This window comes from Bison bison, unplaced genomic scaffold (assembly GCF_000754665.1).
Source record: "Bison bison bison isolate TAMUID 2011002044 unplaced genomic scaffold, Bison_UMD1.0 scf7180017864270, whole genome shotgun sequence".
NCBI classification, from domain to species: domain Eukaryota; kingdom Metazoa; phylum Chordata; class Mammalia; order Artiodactyla; family Bovidae; genus Bison; species Bison bison.
In genome coordinates, this window is record NW_011494842.1 from 7,805,795 (window position 1) to 7,822,137 (window position 16,343).

Here is a 16,343-nt window from a genome sequence, read left to right on the forward strand (position 1 = left end):
CTTTTCCAATGAGTCAACTCTTCCCATGAGGTGGCCAAAGTACTGGAGTTTCAGCTTTAGCATCATTCCCTCCAAAGAAATCCCAGGGCTGATCTCCTTCAGAATGGCCTGGTTGGATCTCCTTGCAGTCCAAGGGACTCTCAAGAGTCTTCTCCAACACCACAGTTCAAAAGCATCAATTCTTCGGCACTCAGCTTTCTTCACAGTCCAACTCTCACATCCATACATAACCACTGGAAAAACCATAGCCTTGACTAGATGGACCTTTGTTAGCAAAGTAATGTCTCTGCTTTTCAATATGCTATCTAGGTTGGTCATAACTTTCCTTCCAAGGAGTAAGCGTCTTTTAATTTCATGGCTGCAGTCACCATCTGCAGTGATTTAGGAGCCCCCAAAAATAAAGTGTGACACTGTTTCCCCATCTATCTCCCATGAAGTGATGGGACCAGATGCCATGATCTTTGTTTTCTGAATGTTGAGCTTTAAGCCAACTTTCTCACTCTGCTCTTTCACTCTCATCAAGAGGCTTTTCAGTTCCTCTTCACTTTCTGCCATAAGGGTGGTGTCATCTGCATATCTGAGGTTATTGATATTTCTCCTGGCAATCTTGATTCCAGCTTGTGCTTCTTCCAGCCCAGCGTTTCTCATGATGTACTCTGCATAGAAGTTAAATAAGCAGGGTGACAATATACAGCCTTGACGCACTCCTTTTCCTATTTGGAACCAGTGTGTTGTTCCATGTCCAGTTCTAACTGTTGCTTCCTGACCTGCATACAGGTTTCTCCATTAGGAGCTGGATTAACTTTAGTAGTCTTAGGTGGGTCTAGTATAAATCCAGGTGAAATCTGTAATTCCCTTGCCAATCCTACTCCCCACGAGGCAGCAAACCCAAAGCACCAGGGACTACCTGCCAGTCCCCGGATCACTTGGTAATGTGTTCCTCTGGGGGTGAGATGCTGGGGTGAGAGCAAAAGTAAGTTGTTGTCCTGATAGTAGGCATTCGTCTTTAGGCGGTTAACTGTTAAGCTCAGACTGTATTGACTAGTCACTTCTGGGTTAACATAGCCCTGGGCTCATTGCCCCTGGGATGCTCAGTTTGAATTCTTAGAGCTTAAGTTAGCCTCTGGTCCACCCGTGGAAAGAACAGGTTTCCATTTCAGTTGTTAAGTTGTTCTTTCATCCTTTCCATTAGCCTGGTCGAAGTCGGGGGAGGGATGTCCGTAAGGCAAGTGGAAAGGCCAATGTGTGTCATTTTTATCAGCCCGTTCCTGAACTTCATGCCTGGTTAAGTGGAGTCTTTGGTCATTATCAATGTCCATGGGGGTCCTGTATTTCACACACAGCTATCCTAGACCCCAAATAGTGAATTTTTGCATTGCTAGACCCAGGTAAGCCTTTTGTAGTGTAAGCTGCACATGGCTGTTGTCCCTTCGCGGTCTGTATCATTGCTCTGCCCCCTTCTACAGCTGGGACCAGAAGCCCAGGAGTACTCTTTGTTGTTGTCACAGGCCCCAACCAGACTTTTCAGCCACGTCCAATTCACCAGCCTGTCCCTGAATTAAGATCCCCTAAAGCCTTTGTCTGTAATTGTTTAGTGGTGAGAGGTTGGAGGTGTGTATGCTTGTCCTTTGCAGATCATCCACTTCCTTGCATTTTGTCTGTATTCACCAGCCATCCTCGTGCAGTCAGATGAGCCACAAGCATAGGCCTGCTGCTTTTAAACTGCAAACAGAGACTCCGAGGTTACCAGAGTGGAAGAGAATCAATTTAACGCAAGAGAAAGACCTCTCTCATGGCAGTCGGCTGCCACAGGGCCCCACCTGCTGGTGAACAGCCACCTCGAGATCATGCCTGCCATCTTCCGTTCCCCATCCTTGACTTCTCGACATCTTGGGTGTTCCTTTGGCCTCTCGCCTGGCTGACCAATCGTTGGGCTGCACCCCGCAGTCCTGAAAGCCTTGTGGTTGCCCCACCTCAAGACCAAAGAAAGAGTCTGGAGACAATGATGGCGACCTCAGTGGTTTTTTGGACAGGAGTTTTGGGGACGGTGTTGGTGCTGGTCTTAAGCAAAAGGTCCTGGAGCAACAACCTGTGGATTACAGCGGGCAGGCCATAACAGCAATCCTTCCCACTCAGGCTAGAAGGAGACTACTATTTATAGGGGGAATTGAGGTCAGGTTGGCTGGTTAGTTACCAAGGAAACCAGCTGGGGCACGTCCCTCACAGCCCCTCAGTTAAGAACCATCACGAGGGCAGATGTTTGCTTTAATAAATTAGCAGGTGAGATCAGCCATTAGCTGGGGCAGGGGGCAAACCTGGTCACATGCGTAGGGTGCAGGCAAAATCGGGACTGGTCAAGGGACTTCCCCAGTTGTCCAGTGGCTGAGACTCTGAGCGCCTAACGCAGGGGGCCCGGGGTTCAATTCCTGGTCAGGGAACTAGATCCCACAAGCCACAACTAAGAGTTCTCATGCTGCAATGAAGATGGAAGATCCCTCGGGCCACAACAAAAGTGGCACGGCCAAGTTTTTAAAAGAAGGGACAGGTAGAGCAAGGGAAGAACAAAGAGCAAGAGAACAGCCATCTTGAATGGCCTGACCATACACCCACCTTGGGGCTGTGTCCGACTCTTCGCGACCCCATGGACTGCAGCCTACCAGGCTCCTCCATCCATGGGATTTTCCAGGCAAGAGTACTGGAGTGGGGTGCCATCGCCTTCTTTGCTGTGTAGAGGACCAGAAATGACCCTTGAGGAGGGCTGAGGATGGAAGAGAATGACCCCCCGGGAGTGTTGCTTGCAGCCTGGGGTGATGTGGATGAAGGCTCTGAGTGGATAGACTTGGCTGGCTGCTGTAGCATCCTTGGTGATGTGTTTCCACACCTCCTGCAGGCCCAGATGCAGCAGCCCAGAGCCCCAAGGCTTCCAACAGGAGCTCAAGGCCAGGCAGGAGAAGCCCTGTTCTGGGGCAGCCATGCTCAGGGCTGACTCTGGGCCTGAGCCTGGCTTGGGCTCCTCCCTGTTCTGCACCAGAAGGTGAGGCCAGAGGCTATGGGGACGCTGCGGTAAGGGGAGGAGGAGAGGGAAGGGTCTGGTCTCACCTGCCCCATCCTAGTGGTGGAGGTGGTGGAGGCTGAGGCCTCCAAAGTTGGGTTCTCCTCCTGCAGGGTGGTGGCATTTTCCAGAGGCCTCCAACCCCATCCCACCCTGTGTGTATATGTTGTGTGTGGAGGGTGGGATGGGGTGCGATACTCCCAGATTCAGGCCTCCAAGGTTTAATGGCACAGACCCACCCAGATTTTAACCCTGGAGTTTTAGAATGCTAAATCTGGGTCCTCTCAGGTTACAAATGATCAAGGCAAGGGCCCCTTCTCCTCCAGAGACGCACTGGTTAAATGGGCCTGGCATCCCCGTATTCAGACTCTCTGACGTTTTTCTGTCCTCCCATCCTCAAGGAATAACAGAAGTCATAACTTGAGCATCTCCTAAGTGCAGGACTGCTGGATGTTGGAGATGCAGAGACAACTGCCCTTATGAGCTTTTGGTCAACACTAGGGAACACGTGGATGCTGGAAGATAATAGATTTGCCTTGAGACTCTGGAAAACTTTGTAAGCTGCTCGTCATCTTTTCATCCTCCGATGGAAAGAGGGGCCCTTGCCTACAGAAACACTCCGAGGCCCAGAAGTGGATCCATGGCAAAAAGATCAAAGATGGGAGGGCCAGGCAAGTGAGGGAACAGGGCTGCCGGGGGCCAAATCCCAAACCCCCGACACCCCCAACCCCGTTGGACCCCCGCAGCAAACTTCCAAACTTCCAGAAATTGGGCCTCTGCTGCCCTCTAATGGTGAAGCCCCCTTGTGGCTCAGACGGTAAAGAGTCTGCCTGCAATGCAGGAGACCCGGGTTTGATCCCTGGGTTGGGAAGATCCCCTGGAGAAGGAAATGGCAACCCACTCCAGTAGTCTTGCCTGGAAAATCCCATGGATGGAGGAGCCTGGCAGGTACAGTCCATGGGGCCACCAAGAGTTGGACACGACTGATCGACTTCACTTTCACTTTTCACTTTGCCCTCTAATGGAGGAAAGGAAGCCTCTGGAGCTGACTCCTGGGGCCCCACCAACCTGGGTCCCCTAGAAATGGGGGCTGTGAAGGACCTTCCTGCCCCAGACCTTCTGTCTCCCTGGCATCTTGACTTTGATTTCCCACAGCCTCCAAGGCTCCCTGGATGCCCTGTTCCCAGACCGCCGCCCTCCGTCCTGCTGTCTCCCCAGTTCCCTTTGTTGCCCATGTTCTGATTCTGGTGCCCTGGTTCCTGGCCCTGCTGGAGTTCTGGTTCCGGAAGGTCTTCGCTGGCTGCCTCGGGCATGTCCTGCATCTGCCAGCGCCCGAGGCAAATGGACATCCGCAAAGGTGTGGTGAGCCTGGCCACAGGCGCCGGGGCTGTCTACCTCCTCTACAAGGCCATCAAGGCCGGCATAAAATGTCAGCCGCCCTTCTGCTCTGCCTCACCCATCTGCATCGCCCGTGAGTGTCCCCACCCTGGGGAGAGGGCTCGGCCCCAGGAGGTACCTATTCCCCAGGTCTCTGAGGGGCCCAAGGGGACTCCTCCACATCCCTCTCTCGTGCCTCTTTCTCAACTCCATCTTCCCCAGACCCACTCTAGAGATGCTGGAGCAGGGTCCCCAGGTAGTGGATGGCGCTCAGGTGCATCCTCAGGAGTCATCTGGCAGGTTCCTAAATTCTACATTCACTCTGGCATCTAGGATGGATAGAAACTTGCTATCAGCAGTTCTCCCCAAGGGAAAACTGGGGGACCTATGTGCCCAGAACTTCCACTAATCTCTGTGACCACTCAGTGCAAAGTTGAGAAAGAAACCCTTTCTGCAAGACTTTGTGTTGCCACCTGCTGGAATATCATTGCCACATACCAGTTATGATGAAACACCGTGTGTGACTGCCATATGCCAGAAAGTTGTTATGGTAAACGTACAGAACGTTTTTGTTTATGATCTGAATGACGCAGCATTAGATGTAGTGCCCTTGTGCAGCGCACACCCTGATCAGCTGCACATGGTGGTCCTGCATACGGCAGGAAGTCTTCTCTTCAGAAAAGGCAAGGCAGCCTTGTTTCCCAGGCCCCTCTGCCCCACTTCCCAATCCCCTTCTTTCATCACCTCTGAGTCCACAGCCTGAACCGGTCTGGGGTGGCTATCTAGGCCTGGCAATCGAGCGAGAGCGACACGGGCGGGACTCAGGTGAGCTTCGGAGGCTCCTCAACTCTTTGGAGTGCAAGCAGGATCCGTACACCAGGAGCATGATCCTACACAGCATCACGCGCTGTGTGTACTTGCTGGAGTCCGAGGTGAGGGAAGGGAGGCAGGAGACCCCTCCCCATCAGCCTGGCCCCTGGGGGCTACCAGCGTGTGTCCTGGTACCCCCCCCAACCCCCCTGACTAGGCAGATGGTGTCCTGGGACCTGTCTCTCTGAGGGTGGGAGAGGTTGTGTTGAGGGGTCTTGGTGACAGGGTGTGTGTGTGGGGGAACCAGGACCCCCGCTTCTCCCGCCTCTTCCGTCTCTCCTGGTACACTCTAGGCCTCTGCTTGTACTAATGATGACATCACGTTGGTGGGCTCCATGCTGGATGACAAGGACAACAGTGTCAAAATCCAAGCCCTGAACACACTTAAAGCTTTCTCTGGCATCAGAAAATTCAGGCTCAAAATCCAGGTGAGCCTAGCAATAAGGGTGGGGCAGAGCGCACAGGGTGTCCACAGGCTGTGGGCCCTTTAGTGGGCCTAGGATGAATGGTCATGTTCCAGAAGTCTGTTTGGGTCTGAATTTGTAACCCAGGAATATGTTTTTCCTTGGAATTGGTGGGAAAATGGTGATCACTTTCCCAATAGGGGCAGAAGTCTTTGAATCCCAGGATAAAACTGAACTCAGTCCCTTGGAGAATCTCTGAACCCCAAACAGAAACCCCCGAGGTTCTTTCTGACGCTAGCTAACTCTCTTGACACCAGCTGGGTATCCTATAGTTCAGTTCTGACATGTCTCCCTGGGGTTAGTACAGACCCCACCGCTGAGGGCTGAGTCCCATAAGACCGTCTTCCACTTCTGACCGCCCAGCTGTAAAGTTGGAGGTTCCCATGACCTCTCTCCTCAGACTTGATAATTCACTATAAAGAGTCACAGCATGCAGGAAAATGTTTTACTTACATTTTATTATAAAAGATACAACTGAGGAGGGACTTCCCTGGTGGTTCAGTGGTTAAGACTCCGTGCTCCCAATGCAGGAAGTACAGGTTCGATCCCTGGTTGGTGAACTAAGATCCCACATGCCACACTCTTCGGAGCTAACAGGGGAAAAAGATACAACTGAGGAGCAGCCAAATGGAAGAGGTGCAGGGGCAGAATGTGGGGGAAGGAATTCCATGTCTTCTTCAGGCCTGCCATCCTCCTAGCACCTCGATATATTCACCAACCCAAACGCGATATATTCACCAACCCAGGGTTCTCCAAACCCTGTCATGTAGGTGTATTTATGGAGGCTTTATTATGTAGGCATAATTGATTAATCATTGGCCGTTGGTGACTGAACTCAGTCTCTAGCCCCACCCTTCTCCCCAGAGGTTAGGTATGGGGTAAACGTTCCAGCCCCCTAATCCTAGCTGGGTCTTTCTGGCCTCATCCAGCAGGAATCTAGGGGTCTGCCTAGAGTTGCCCTATTAGCATAAATTCAGGGGTGATGGAAAGAGGCTCATTATAAAAACCAAAAACACTCCTGGCAGGCAATTGCAAGGATTTTAGGAACCTTGTGCCTGCAGTCGGGGACAAAAACCAGATATATTGTCGGACCACACCCCATGCTGTGTTGGTCTAAGGCTGGTGGCTGGATCACTAATGTTTTCAGTACTACGATGCAGAGAAAACAGAAGCCACCAAATGTCAGTTCCCCCAGCTTCCTGCTGCTAGGCCTTCAGGCTTACCTGTTACTCATCCTTTCCTGCTTTCCTGCTGGTGCCATGGAAGAAAGGCTTTTTTCCTGCCTGTATTTAATGATCGTCTCAGTCCTGCATCCGCCCCCTCCCCTGAGGGCCCCTCTCCTTGATTAAACTCTGTCTTGTATAGCCTCCCTTGGCTCCTTCCCATTAGATTCAACAAGCTCTATTCTTTCCATCTTAAAAGACAAAACTAGAAAACATCTTCCTTGACCTCTAATGACCTCTAATCTCTCTCTAGCAAACGATCTCTCCCAGAATATTTTACTTAAAAATAGCTAAAATATTCAAAACGTGAACATTTTACGCGTGTTTGGTAACAATAAAACACCGGAACTTCCCCTGTGGCCCAGTGGCTGAGACTCCACATTCCCAATGCAGGGAGCCTAGGTTCGATCCCCAATCAGGGAACCAGATCCCACATGCTGCAACTAAAGATCCCTGTGCCGGCCACAGCCAAATAAATCAATAATAAATATTTAAAACAAGAACAGAACACACATAATCAGAACTCAGGCTAAGAAATAGAACATGACCAATTGGCTAGATGCCCCTGGACGCCCCTCCTTAATGCCAGCCTCCTCCCCGACCAGAGGCAATTGTTCCTCTGCACTTTGTTCATCAATTTCTTGATTTTCTTTGTAGTTTTATCATGTATACATGTGTTTTCATTTTCTAGCAGGCCGCAGCAGCAGGCCAAAATAGGTAAAATGTAATTGGAATGTTTTTATGCTTCATGGATCTGAAAGTCTGCAGTTTGCATTCTGTGGTTTGTGTTTTCCCTCCAACATTGAAAGATTCATCCTTATTGATAGGGGCTGCTCTGTTTCTTTTCCACTGTTGTGCAGTATTCTAGTTCATGACTATCCTGAAGTTTTATTTATCCAGCTGCTCATGGTAGGTATTTGAGTCATTTGCATATGGCACCTTGAGCTTTCGTGCATGCATCGCCCTTGGGACACAGGAGACTTTCTCTAGGGCATGCATGCAGTTGTGGGATGGTCAGGTGAAAGGCATGCCCAGCTTTCTGAGAAGGGCTGAATCAGTTTACACCTTCCACCAGCCCCACATGAGTGTTTCTGTTGCATCATTTCTTCCCCAACACTTGGTCTTTTCACACTTTAAATTTTTTGTATCAGACTCTCTTTGGAGGAAAAAAAGTCTCTACTTACTGGCTGCTTCTACTTCATCTCTCAGCTAACCCTAAGGCTGTGATTCTCATGCATATCAGAATTGCCAAGAAAGCTGGTTAAAAATGAAGATTTCAGGGCATTACACCCAGAGAACCAGTTCAACAGGGAAGCTTTGTTTTTCTCAGCCCCTCAGGAGATTCCGATGCACGTGGCATGGGCACCGCTGTCCCTTTCTCCCCCAGGGTCTGTATCCTGAGGACCTGACTCTCTGGGTGAAAACGGCCACTCCCTAGCCTCAGTTTCCAGCTAGATGTGCTCTCCTGTGTCTCTGTCTAAAGCCTGAAGGCTCCCTTGACCTCCAGACCCATGGCCAGCTGTTCCACTTAGTCTGGAGACCCTCTGACCCAACATCCAAATGGAGCTCGCCCCTGTTCCCTGAACCAGACCACCCTCTTGAGAGAGATCTGATTGCATCAGTTCCCTGCTGGGTCTTCCTCAAGGCTCTCATCAGAAAATATATGACCAGGGACTTCCCAGGTGGTCCAGTGGCTAAGACTCAGCGCTCCCAATCATGGGGACCAGATTTGACCCCTGGTCAGGGAACTAGATCCTACATGCTGCACTTACAGATCCTGCATGCCACAACAAGACCCAGCACAGCCAAATAAAAACACACACAAAAATTTTTAACGTGTACAACCAGCTCCACCTCCCTGCCCACACCCCCGCTGTTTACACTGTGTGTTTCAAGCTGTCTCCCCTCCCAGCTCTTGTGCCTGGTGCTCTGCTGCCTGAAAGCCCACCCCAGATTTGCTAACTCCTACCTGCCCTTCAGATCTCAGCGGTCAGCGAGGGATGAGGGCAGGAAGGAGCAGGGTACTAATGGGAAGTCTGTGCTTCTCACTCCAGGCTTCTGGCGTCCTTCTTAAGTGACTTGCAAAGGCATAGCTTGTAAGGTACCTGCCTTTGGTAATAAGCCCCAAGCATCTGCAGCTCAGAAGCCAAGATCCCTTTTTTCATTCAACAGACGTATACTGAACACTTCTGTCGTGCCTGGGCACTGTGCTAGGCGTATGAGATACAACGGGGAACGGAGCAAGAAGGAACCTTACCCCAAGTGAACTTAAATTCTAGCAGAAAGCAAGGCAGGCAATACACAAATAAATGAGGGCTTCCCTCGTGGTCCAGTGGTTAAGAGTCTGCTTTGCAGTGCCTGGGACACAGGTTCGATCCCTGGTACGGGAAGATCCCACATCCCGTGGAGCAACTAAGTCTGAGGGCAACAACAAAGACCCAGTGCAGCCAAATCTAATTAAATATCAACAAAATCTTAAACAAAAAAAGTGAAACGTATTGTTTCATAGGGGCAAATGCTATTGAGAAAAATCAAGAAGAGTGGTAAAGAAGGCTGACATCAGGGTAATGCTGCAATTTCAAAAGAGAAAATTTTGGGGATCTAGGGCTTGATAAAGAGGTCATAGAAATGACACTAAAACCACAATCTATAAAAGAAAAGTGATAAATTGAACTTCATCAAAATTAAAAACATTTTTTTAGTGAAAGACCCTGTTAAGAGGATGAAAAGATAAGCTTCAGATTGAAAGAAAATAGTTGCAAACCACATATCTGACATAAGACATATCTAGTTTATATAAAGAGCTCTGAAAACTCAATATTTTAAAAAATCCAGTTAGAAAAGGGGTACAAGATATGGCAAAATATCACTGAAGCAGATATACAACTTCATGTGCAAATAAGCACATGAAGAAACGTTTAACATTTAACTAGACACTAGGGAAATGCAATATTTGACAATGAAATATTACTATATACCTATTAGATGATCTAAACTAAAAAAATGAGTGACCGTACCAAATGCTGGTGAAGATGGAGAGAAACTGAATCTCTCATATGTTGCTGGTGGGAATGTAAAATGGTAAAGCAGCCACTCTGGAAAATAGTTTGGTAGTTTAAAAACAAAAAAACTACATTTACCATGCAAACCAGCAATTGCACTCTTGAGCGTTTATCCTGGAGAAATAAAACCTTATATCTGTACAAAAACCTGTTCACAGCAGCTCTATTTGTAACACTCAAAAGGAGAAACAACCAAAATGGCTCTTAGTAGATACATAACTAAGCAAACTGGTAATCTCGTACTGTGGAACATCACTCGGTGATGAAAAGGAATGAGCCACTGATACACACGACATCTTGGATGGGTCCCAAGGGCATTATACCAAGTGGAAAACACCAGGTTTGGAAGATTACAAAGTATGCTTCCATTTATATAACCTCGAAATTGACAAAATCAGAGAGGTGGAAAACAGATTGGTGGCCTGCCCTGGTGAGGGTTGGTTTTGATGGGCAGGGTAAGTGTGACAGTAAGATCACCCACAAGGGTGATCTGTGGCGATGCTGATGGAATAATTTGTTGACTGCGGTGGTGGTTACACGAATCTACATACCTGATAAAATGACACAGAACTATACGTACACATTGTACTAATACCAGTTCTCTGGTTTTGATACTGTAATTAAGATGTAACAATGGAGGGAAACGGAGAAGGCAATGGTGCCCCACTCCAGTACTCTTGCCTGGAAAATCCCATGGATGGAGGAACCTGGTGGGCTGAAGTCCATGGGGTCGCTAAGAGTCGGACACGACTGAGCGACTTCCCTTTCACTTTTCACTTTCATGCATTGGAGAAGGAAATGGCAACCCACTACAGTGTTCTTGCCTTGAGAATCTCAGGGACAGGGGAGCCTGGTGGGCTGACGTCTATGGGGTCACACAGAGTCGGGTGATTTAGCAGTAGCAGCAGCATGGAGGGAAACTGGGTGGAAGGCACATTGGGACCTCTCTGTTTTGGCAACTTCTAGTGAACTTATAATCATTTGAAAATAAAAATTAAAAACAAAAAGTGTGTTCCATGTGACAGTGGTATAGGGAAAAATAAAAGGGGGGTGGATAAGGAAGGTGGGGATGGGAGTGGTGGTCTCATCTTAGAGGAGAGAGTGGTCAGGGAAGCCCCCCCTCTGGAGAAGGTGACATTAAATAGCAAAGTCTTGAAGGAGGTAAGAGTCAGAGTGAGCTACGAATATCGGAGGTAGAGCACTCTAAGCAGAGGGACCAGCCTGTGCAAAGACCCTAAGATAGGTGTGTACCTGGCCTTTTCAGGGAATCCGTGAGAGCAGAGGAGAGAATAGGCGATGAGGCAAAGAAATAATGGGGGGAACAGGGGAAGATCTTGTAAGCCACTGTAAGGATTTTAGCCTTTATCCTGAATGAACCAGCGACTCTGGAGCAGGGGCGTGAATGTCCAGCCTGTCTGCTGCCCAAGGCTGGAAGTAGAGAGGAGGAGGCTATTGCAGAAGCCTGGGGGAGAGATGCTGGTGGCCTGGAACAGGGTGGCGGAAGGGGCATGGTGAGCAGTGGCTTGACTGTTGGCAGGTTTTGAAGGCAGAGCCCTCAAGATGTTCTGAAGGGTTAGAAAGGGGTGTGAGAGAAAGAAAGGAGTCAAGGAAGACCAGGGAGTTTTGGTTTGAGTAAGGGAGGCAGGTGTAAACAACAGCGGAGACAGGAAGGGTGGTGGAGAGAGCAGGTGTGGGGATGGGAATGTGTCAACTCAGAGGTTTAGTAAGATTCTGGGAAAGAAGTGGAATTGGCACTTGCATCTGTGAGTCTGGAGTTCAGGGAGAGGTCTGGGCGGGAAACAGGAACTTGAAAGGCATCAGCATATGGATAGTCTTTAACACTGAGTCTGTGAGTCTTTAACACCGTGTCACTAAGGCAGGGAGGAAGACAGAAGAGGAGGTTGGCAGAAGAACCGGGGAAAGATGCTTGTGGACAGAGAAGCCCAGTGAAGACAGATTTTCAAGGCGGTGGGAGGGGTGGTCAAACCACGGGGAGAGTTTAAGTGGGGAACTGTCTGTGGGGTTGGCTCAGTTGTCCTGAGTGAAGGCAGAGGGCGGGCTAATGTTGAGGGCCATCCGGTGAAAGCAGGAAACCCTTCTCTTCTCCCCCGGCCCTCCCTAGGAACACTCCATCAAGGTGCTGGAACTGATCTCCACCATCTGGGACTCAGAGCTGCACATTGCAGGCCTCAGACTCCTCAACAACTTCCCGCTGCCTGACTTTGTGCATCCGCAGCTGCGACGGGTGATGCCTGCCTTGATGGAGATCCTGCAGTCGGACTATATCCTGGCACAGGTGCCTGAGGATGGGGGCCCAGGCCCCGACCCCCTGCCCGGCCCTGGCACAACGCCTAGAGGGAGGAGCAGAGATTCGTGTCATCCCTGCTCAGGCCCATCTGCCTTCTCACACGTGGCCCTTTGCTCTGTTCAGGTGCAAGCCATACGACTGCTGAGCAGCCTGGCACAGAAGAACGACCTTCTCTACGATATTCTCAACTGCCAGGTGAGAGAGGATCTGAGGGGCGGGCCGACGGGTGCTAACAGATATTGGGAAAGGCGGAATCGTGGGTTCTTCAGACACACTCAGCCCTGACAGGATCATCTTGTTCCTCTTTCTGCCCCCGCACTAGATACATACTGCAAACCGCCCCCCTCCTGTCCTCTCAACAGAATCAGATTTTCCTTTGAGGGACTTTCTGAACTCTGAGAGTCAGGAACACAGGTGACACAAATTAGTCTAGGTATCTTAGCAACAGGGAAAAATTACTTACAACATTGTGAAACGATTCCTACCATCTAATTAATTAACACAACTATCCCCTTACCTCACATATTTGTTTTTGGTGAGAACATTTAAGTTCTATTCTCTTGCTGCTGCTGCCGCTAAGTCGCTTCAGTCGTGTCCGACTCTGTGCGACCCCATAGACGGCAGCCCACCAGGCTCCGCCGTCCCTGGGATTTTCCAGGCAAGAACACTGGAGTGGGTTGCCATTTCCTTCTCCAATGCATGAAAGTGAAAAGTGAAAGTGAAGTCGCTCAGTCATGTCTGACTCTTAGTGACCCCATGGACTGCAGCCTACCAGGCTCCTCCGTCCATGGGATTTTCCAGGCAAGAGTACTGGAGTGGGTTGCCATTGCCTTCTCCGTCCATTCTCTTAGCTAATTTCAATTATATAATACAGTATTATTAATATCAACTATAGTCACCATGTTTTGTATTAGATCATCAGATCTTTTTCATCTTTTAGCTAAAAGTATGTACCCTTTTGGGCTTCCCTGGTGGCTCAGACGGTAAAGAATCCACCTGCAATGCAGGAGACCCGGGTTCAGTCCCTGGGTTGGGAAGATCTCCTGGAGGCGGGCATGGCAACCCACTCCACTGTTTTTACCTGGAGAATCCCCATGGACAGAGGAGCCTGGGGTCGCAAAGAGTCGGACACGACTAAGCACAGCATATGTACCCTTTTACTAACCTTTCCCTATTTTCCCACACCCCACCCCAGCCCCCAGCAACTACTTTTCTACTGTTTATATGAGTTTGATTTTTTTTTGTGTGTTTAATATTCCACATGTAAGTGATACCATGCAGTATTTGTCTTTCTCTGTCTGGCTTATCTCACTTAGCATAATGTTCCCTGAGCCCATCCATATTGTCACAAATAGCAGGATTTCTTTCTTACAGCTGAATAATTATAAAGAAAAAAGGACATGTTTACCACCACAGTGGAAGATTTGGAAGGTTTTAACTATTGTTTCAGCAATTAATAGATAAATATCTAAAACTAGGTTACAAAAAATAAATAAATAAAATAAAACTAGGTTACACTTGCTGCAAATAAATAAGCTTAAGCCATTAGATATATCCAGAACACTCGACAATTAGTACATGCACATTCCTCTCAAGTTCACAAGATATTTACAAACATTAGCCACACGCTAAGCTTTAAAAAGAAGCTCAACAAACTTCCCTGAATCAATATTATATCACTCATGTTTTATGACCACAATGGAATTATGTCAGAGAACGATATTGAAAACCAAAAGATTGCTACACAGTCGCATCTGAAACTCAGGTGTATTGGGGAGCTGAGGCAGTAGGAGGATGGAGGAACTTTAGAACTTGCCATGGACTTGATTCCTTACTGAATCCTGCTCGCAGGTGCACTGCAACTTCCTGAACCTGTTCCAGTCCACACAGCCTGGGAGTCTGCTGTTTGAGGTCCTGGTGTTTGCAGAGCGGTTGAGTGAAGGCCGGAGTTCACCCCACTACCGCGCCGTGAAGTGGCATTACAACGAACAGTCTTTACACGAAGCTCTCTTTGGGGACGACTCACGACTGGCAGACCGGCTGCTCGCCTTGGTCATCCACCCCGAGGAGGATGTTCAGATCCAGGCCTGCAAAGTCATAGTCAGCCTGCAGTGCCCCCAGGATGTGGGAATCCGGCCTTCCTGCCCACCCAGTCATTCCTGCTTTAATAACGGGGAATAAAATTATGGAGAGCCAATAAATGAGTATGGGAGAGGAGGCTGGGGACTGTGTCTGTCCTGGGCCTTTGGGGTGGGTGGAGACTTTAGCCAGCATAACTGCCTGTCAAAGAGTGGGCTTGTCTCCTCAAACGCATTCCCACTTCCCTGTTGAGTTGGACGGACTCCCTTCTCTCGCTGCTTTTTAAAATTTATTTATTGTGACCAGACCATGCAACATGTGGGATCTAAGCCTGCACCCCCTTCAGTGGAAGTGTGGGCTCTTAACAACTGGACAGCCAGAGAAGTCCCTTAATTTTTTTTTGAGCGATAATTTTTTATTGGTGTATAGTTGATTTATAGTGTTGTATTCGTTTCTGCGATACAGCAAAATGAGTCAGTTACACATATACCTACTCTTTAAAAAATTTTTTATTTTGTATTGGGGTACAGCCGATTAACAAACAATGTTGTGATAGTTTCAGGTGAACAACGAAGGGGCTCGGCCACACATATACGTGTATCCATTCTCCCCCAAACTTCCCTCCCATCCAGGCTGCCGTGTGACACTGAGCAGAGTTCCATGTACTATACGGTAGATCCCTGTTGGTCATCCATTTCCAACACAGCAGTGTGTACACGTGCATCCATAACTATCCCTTCCTCTCATCCTTCCCCTGGAAACCATAAGCTTGTTCTTGAAATCTGTGAATCTGTTTCTGCTTTGTAAGTTCATTTGTATCATTTCTTTTTAGACTCCACATATAAGTGACGTCATATGATATTTCTCCTTCTCTGACTTACTCCACTCAGTATGACACTCTCTGGGTCTGTCCATGTTGCTGCAAATGGCATTATTTCATTCTTTTTAATGACCGAGTAATATTCCATTGTATATATGTACCATATCTGTATCCATTCCTCTGTTGATGGACATTTAGGTTGCTTCCATGTCTTGGCTATTGGAAACAGTGCTGCAATGAATACTGGGGTGCATGGATCCTTTCAGATCGTGTTTTTCTCCCAATATATGCTCAGGAGTGGAATTGCAGGATTGCTTATTTAACTTCCATGCAGAGTACATCATGAGAAACGCTGGGCTGGAAGAAGCACAAGCTAGAATCAAGATGGCCAGGAAAAATATCAATAACCTCAGATATGCAGATGACACCACCCTTATGGCAGAAAGTGAAGAGGAACTCAAAAGCCTCTTGATGAAAGTGAAAGAGGAGAGTAAAAAAGTTGGCTTAAAGCTCAACATTCAGAAAACGAAGATCATGGCATCTGGCCCCATCACTTCAGGGGAAATAGATGGGGAAACAGTGGAAACAGTGCCAGACTTTATTTTTCTGGGCTCCAAAATCACTGCAGATGGTGACTGCAGCCATGAAATTAAAAGACGCTTACTCCTTGGCAGGTAAGTTATGACCAATCTAGATAACATATTCAAAAGCAGAGACATTACTTTGCCAACAAAGGTCCGTCTAGTCAAGGCTATGGTTTTTCCTGTGGTCATGTATGGATGTGAGAGTTGGACTGTGAAGAAAGCTGAGCGCCGAAGAATTGATGACTTTGAACTGTGGTGTTGGAGAAGACTCTTGAGAGTCCCTTGGACTGCAAGGAGATCCAACCAGTCCATTCTGAAGGAGATCAGCCCTGGGATTTCTTTGGAAGGAATGATGCTAAAGCTGAAACTCCAGTACTTTGGCCACCTCATGCGAAGAGTTGACTCATTGGAAAAGACTCTGATGCTGGGAGGGATTGGGGGCAGGAGGAGAAGGGGACGGCAGAGGATGAGATGGCTGGATGGCATCACCGACTCGATGGACGT

The 16,343-nt window shown here is 48.5% G+C and overlaps 1 protein-coding gene and 1 long non-coding RNA gene across 2 annotated transcripts in view; both read left to right on the plus strand.

The window, feature by feature from the left end:
- LOC104994932 overlaps nucleotides 1-3,925 on the plus strand; it is a 6,631-nt gene extending 2,706 nt beyond the window's left edge. Inside the window, exons 2-3 of the long non-coding RNA XR_826007.1 lie at nucleotides 1,672-3,034; nucleotides 3,454-3,925. This is a non-coding gene — a long non-coding RNA (uncharacterized LOC104994932). The remainder of the gene's footprint in view (nucleotides 1-1,671; nucleotides 3,035-3,453) is intronic.
- A 447-nt stretch (nucleotides 3,926-4,372) lies between these two features.
- ARMC12 (armadillo repeat containing 12) lies at nucleotides 4,373-14,572 on the plus strand. Its single transcript, XM_010848644.1, has 6 exons — nucleotides 4,373-4,579; nucleotides 5,188-5,361; nucleotides 5,593-5,727; nucleotides 12,171-12,344; nucleotides 12,480-12,551; nucleotides 14,208-14,572. Exons 1-6 carry the CDS (start codon nucleotides 4,394-4,396, stop codon nucleotides 14,535-14,537), a joined length of 1,071 nt encoding a protein of 356 aa, XP_010846946.1. The 5' UTR covers nucleotides 4,373-4,393; the 3' UTR covers nucleotides 14,538-14,572.
- Nucleotides 14,573-16,343: the final 1,771 nt, after the last annotated feature.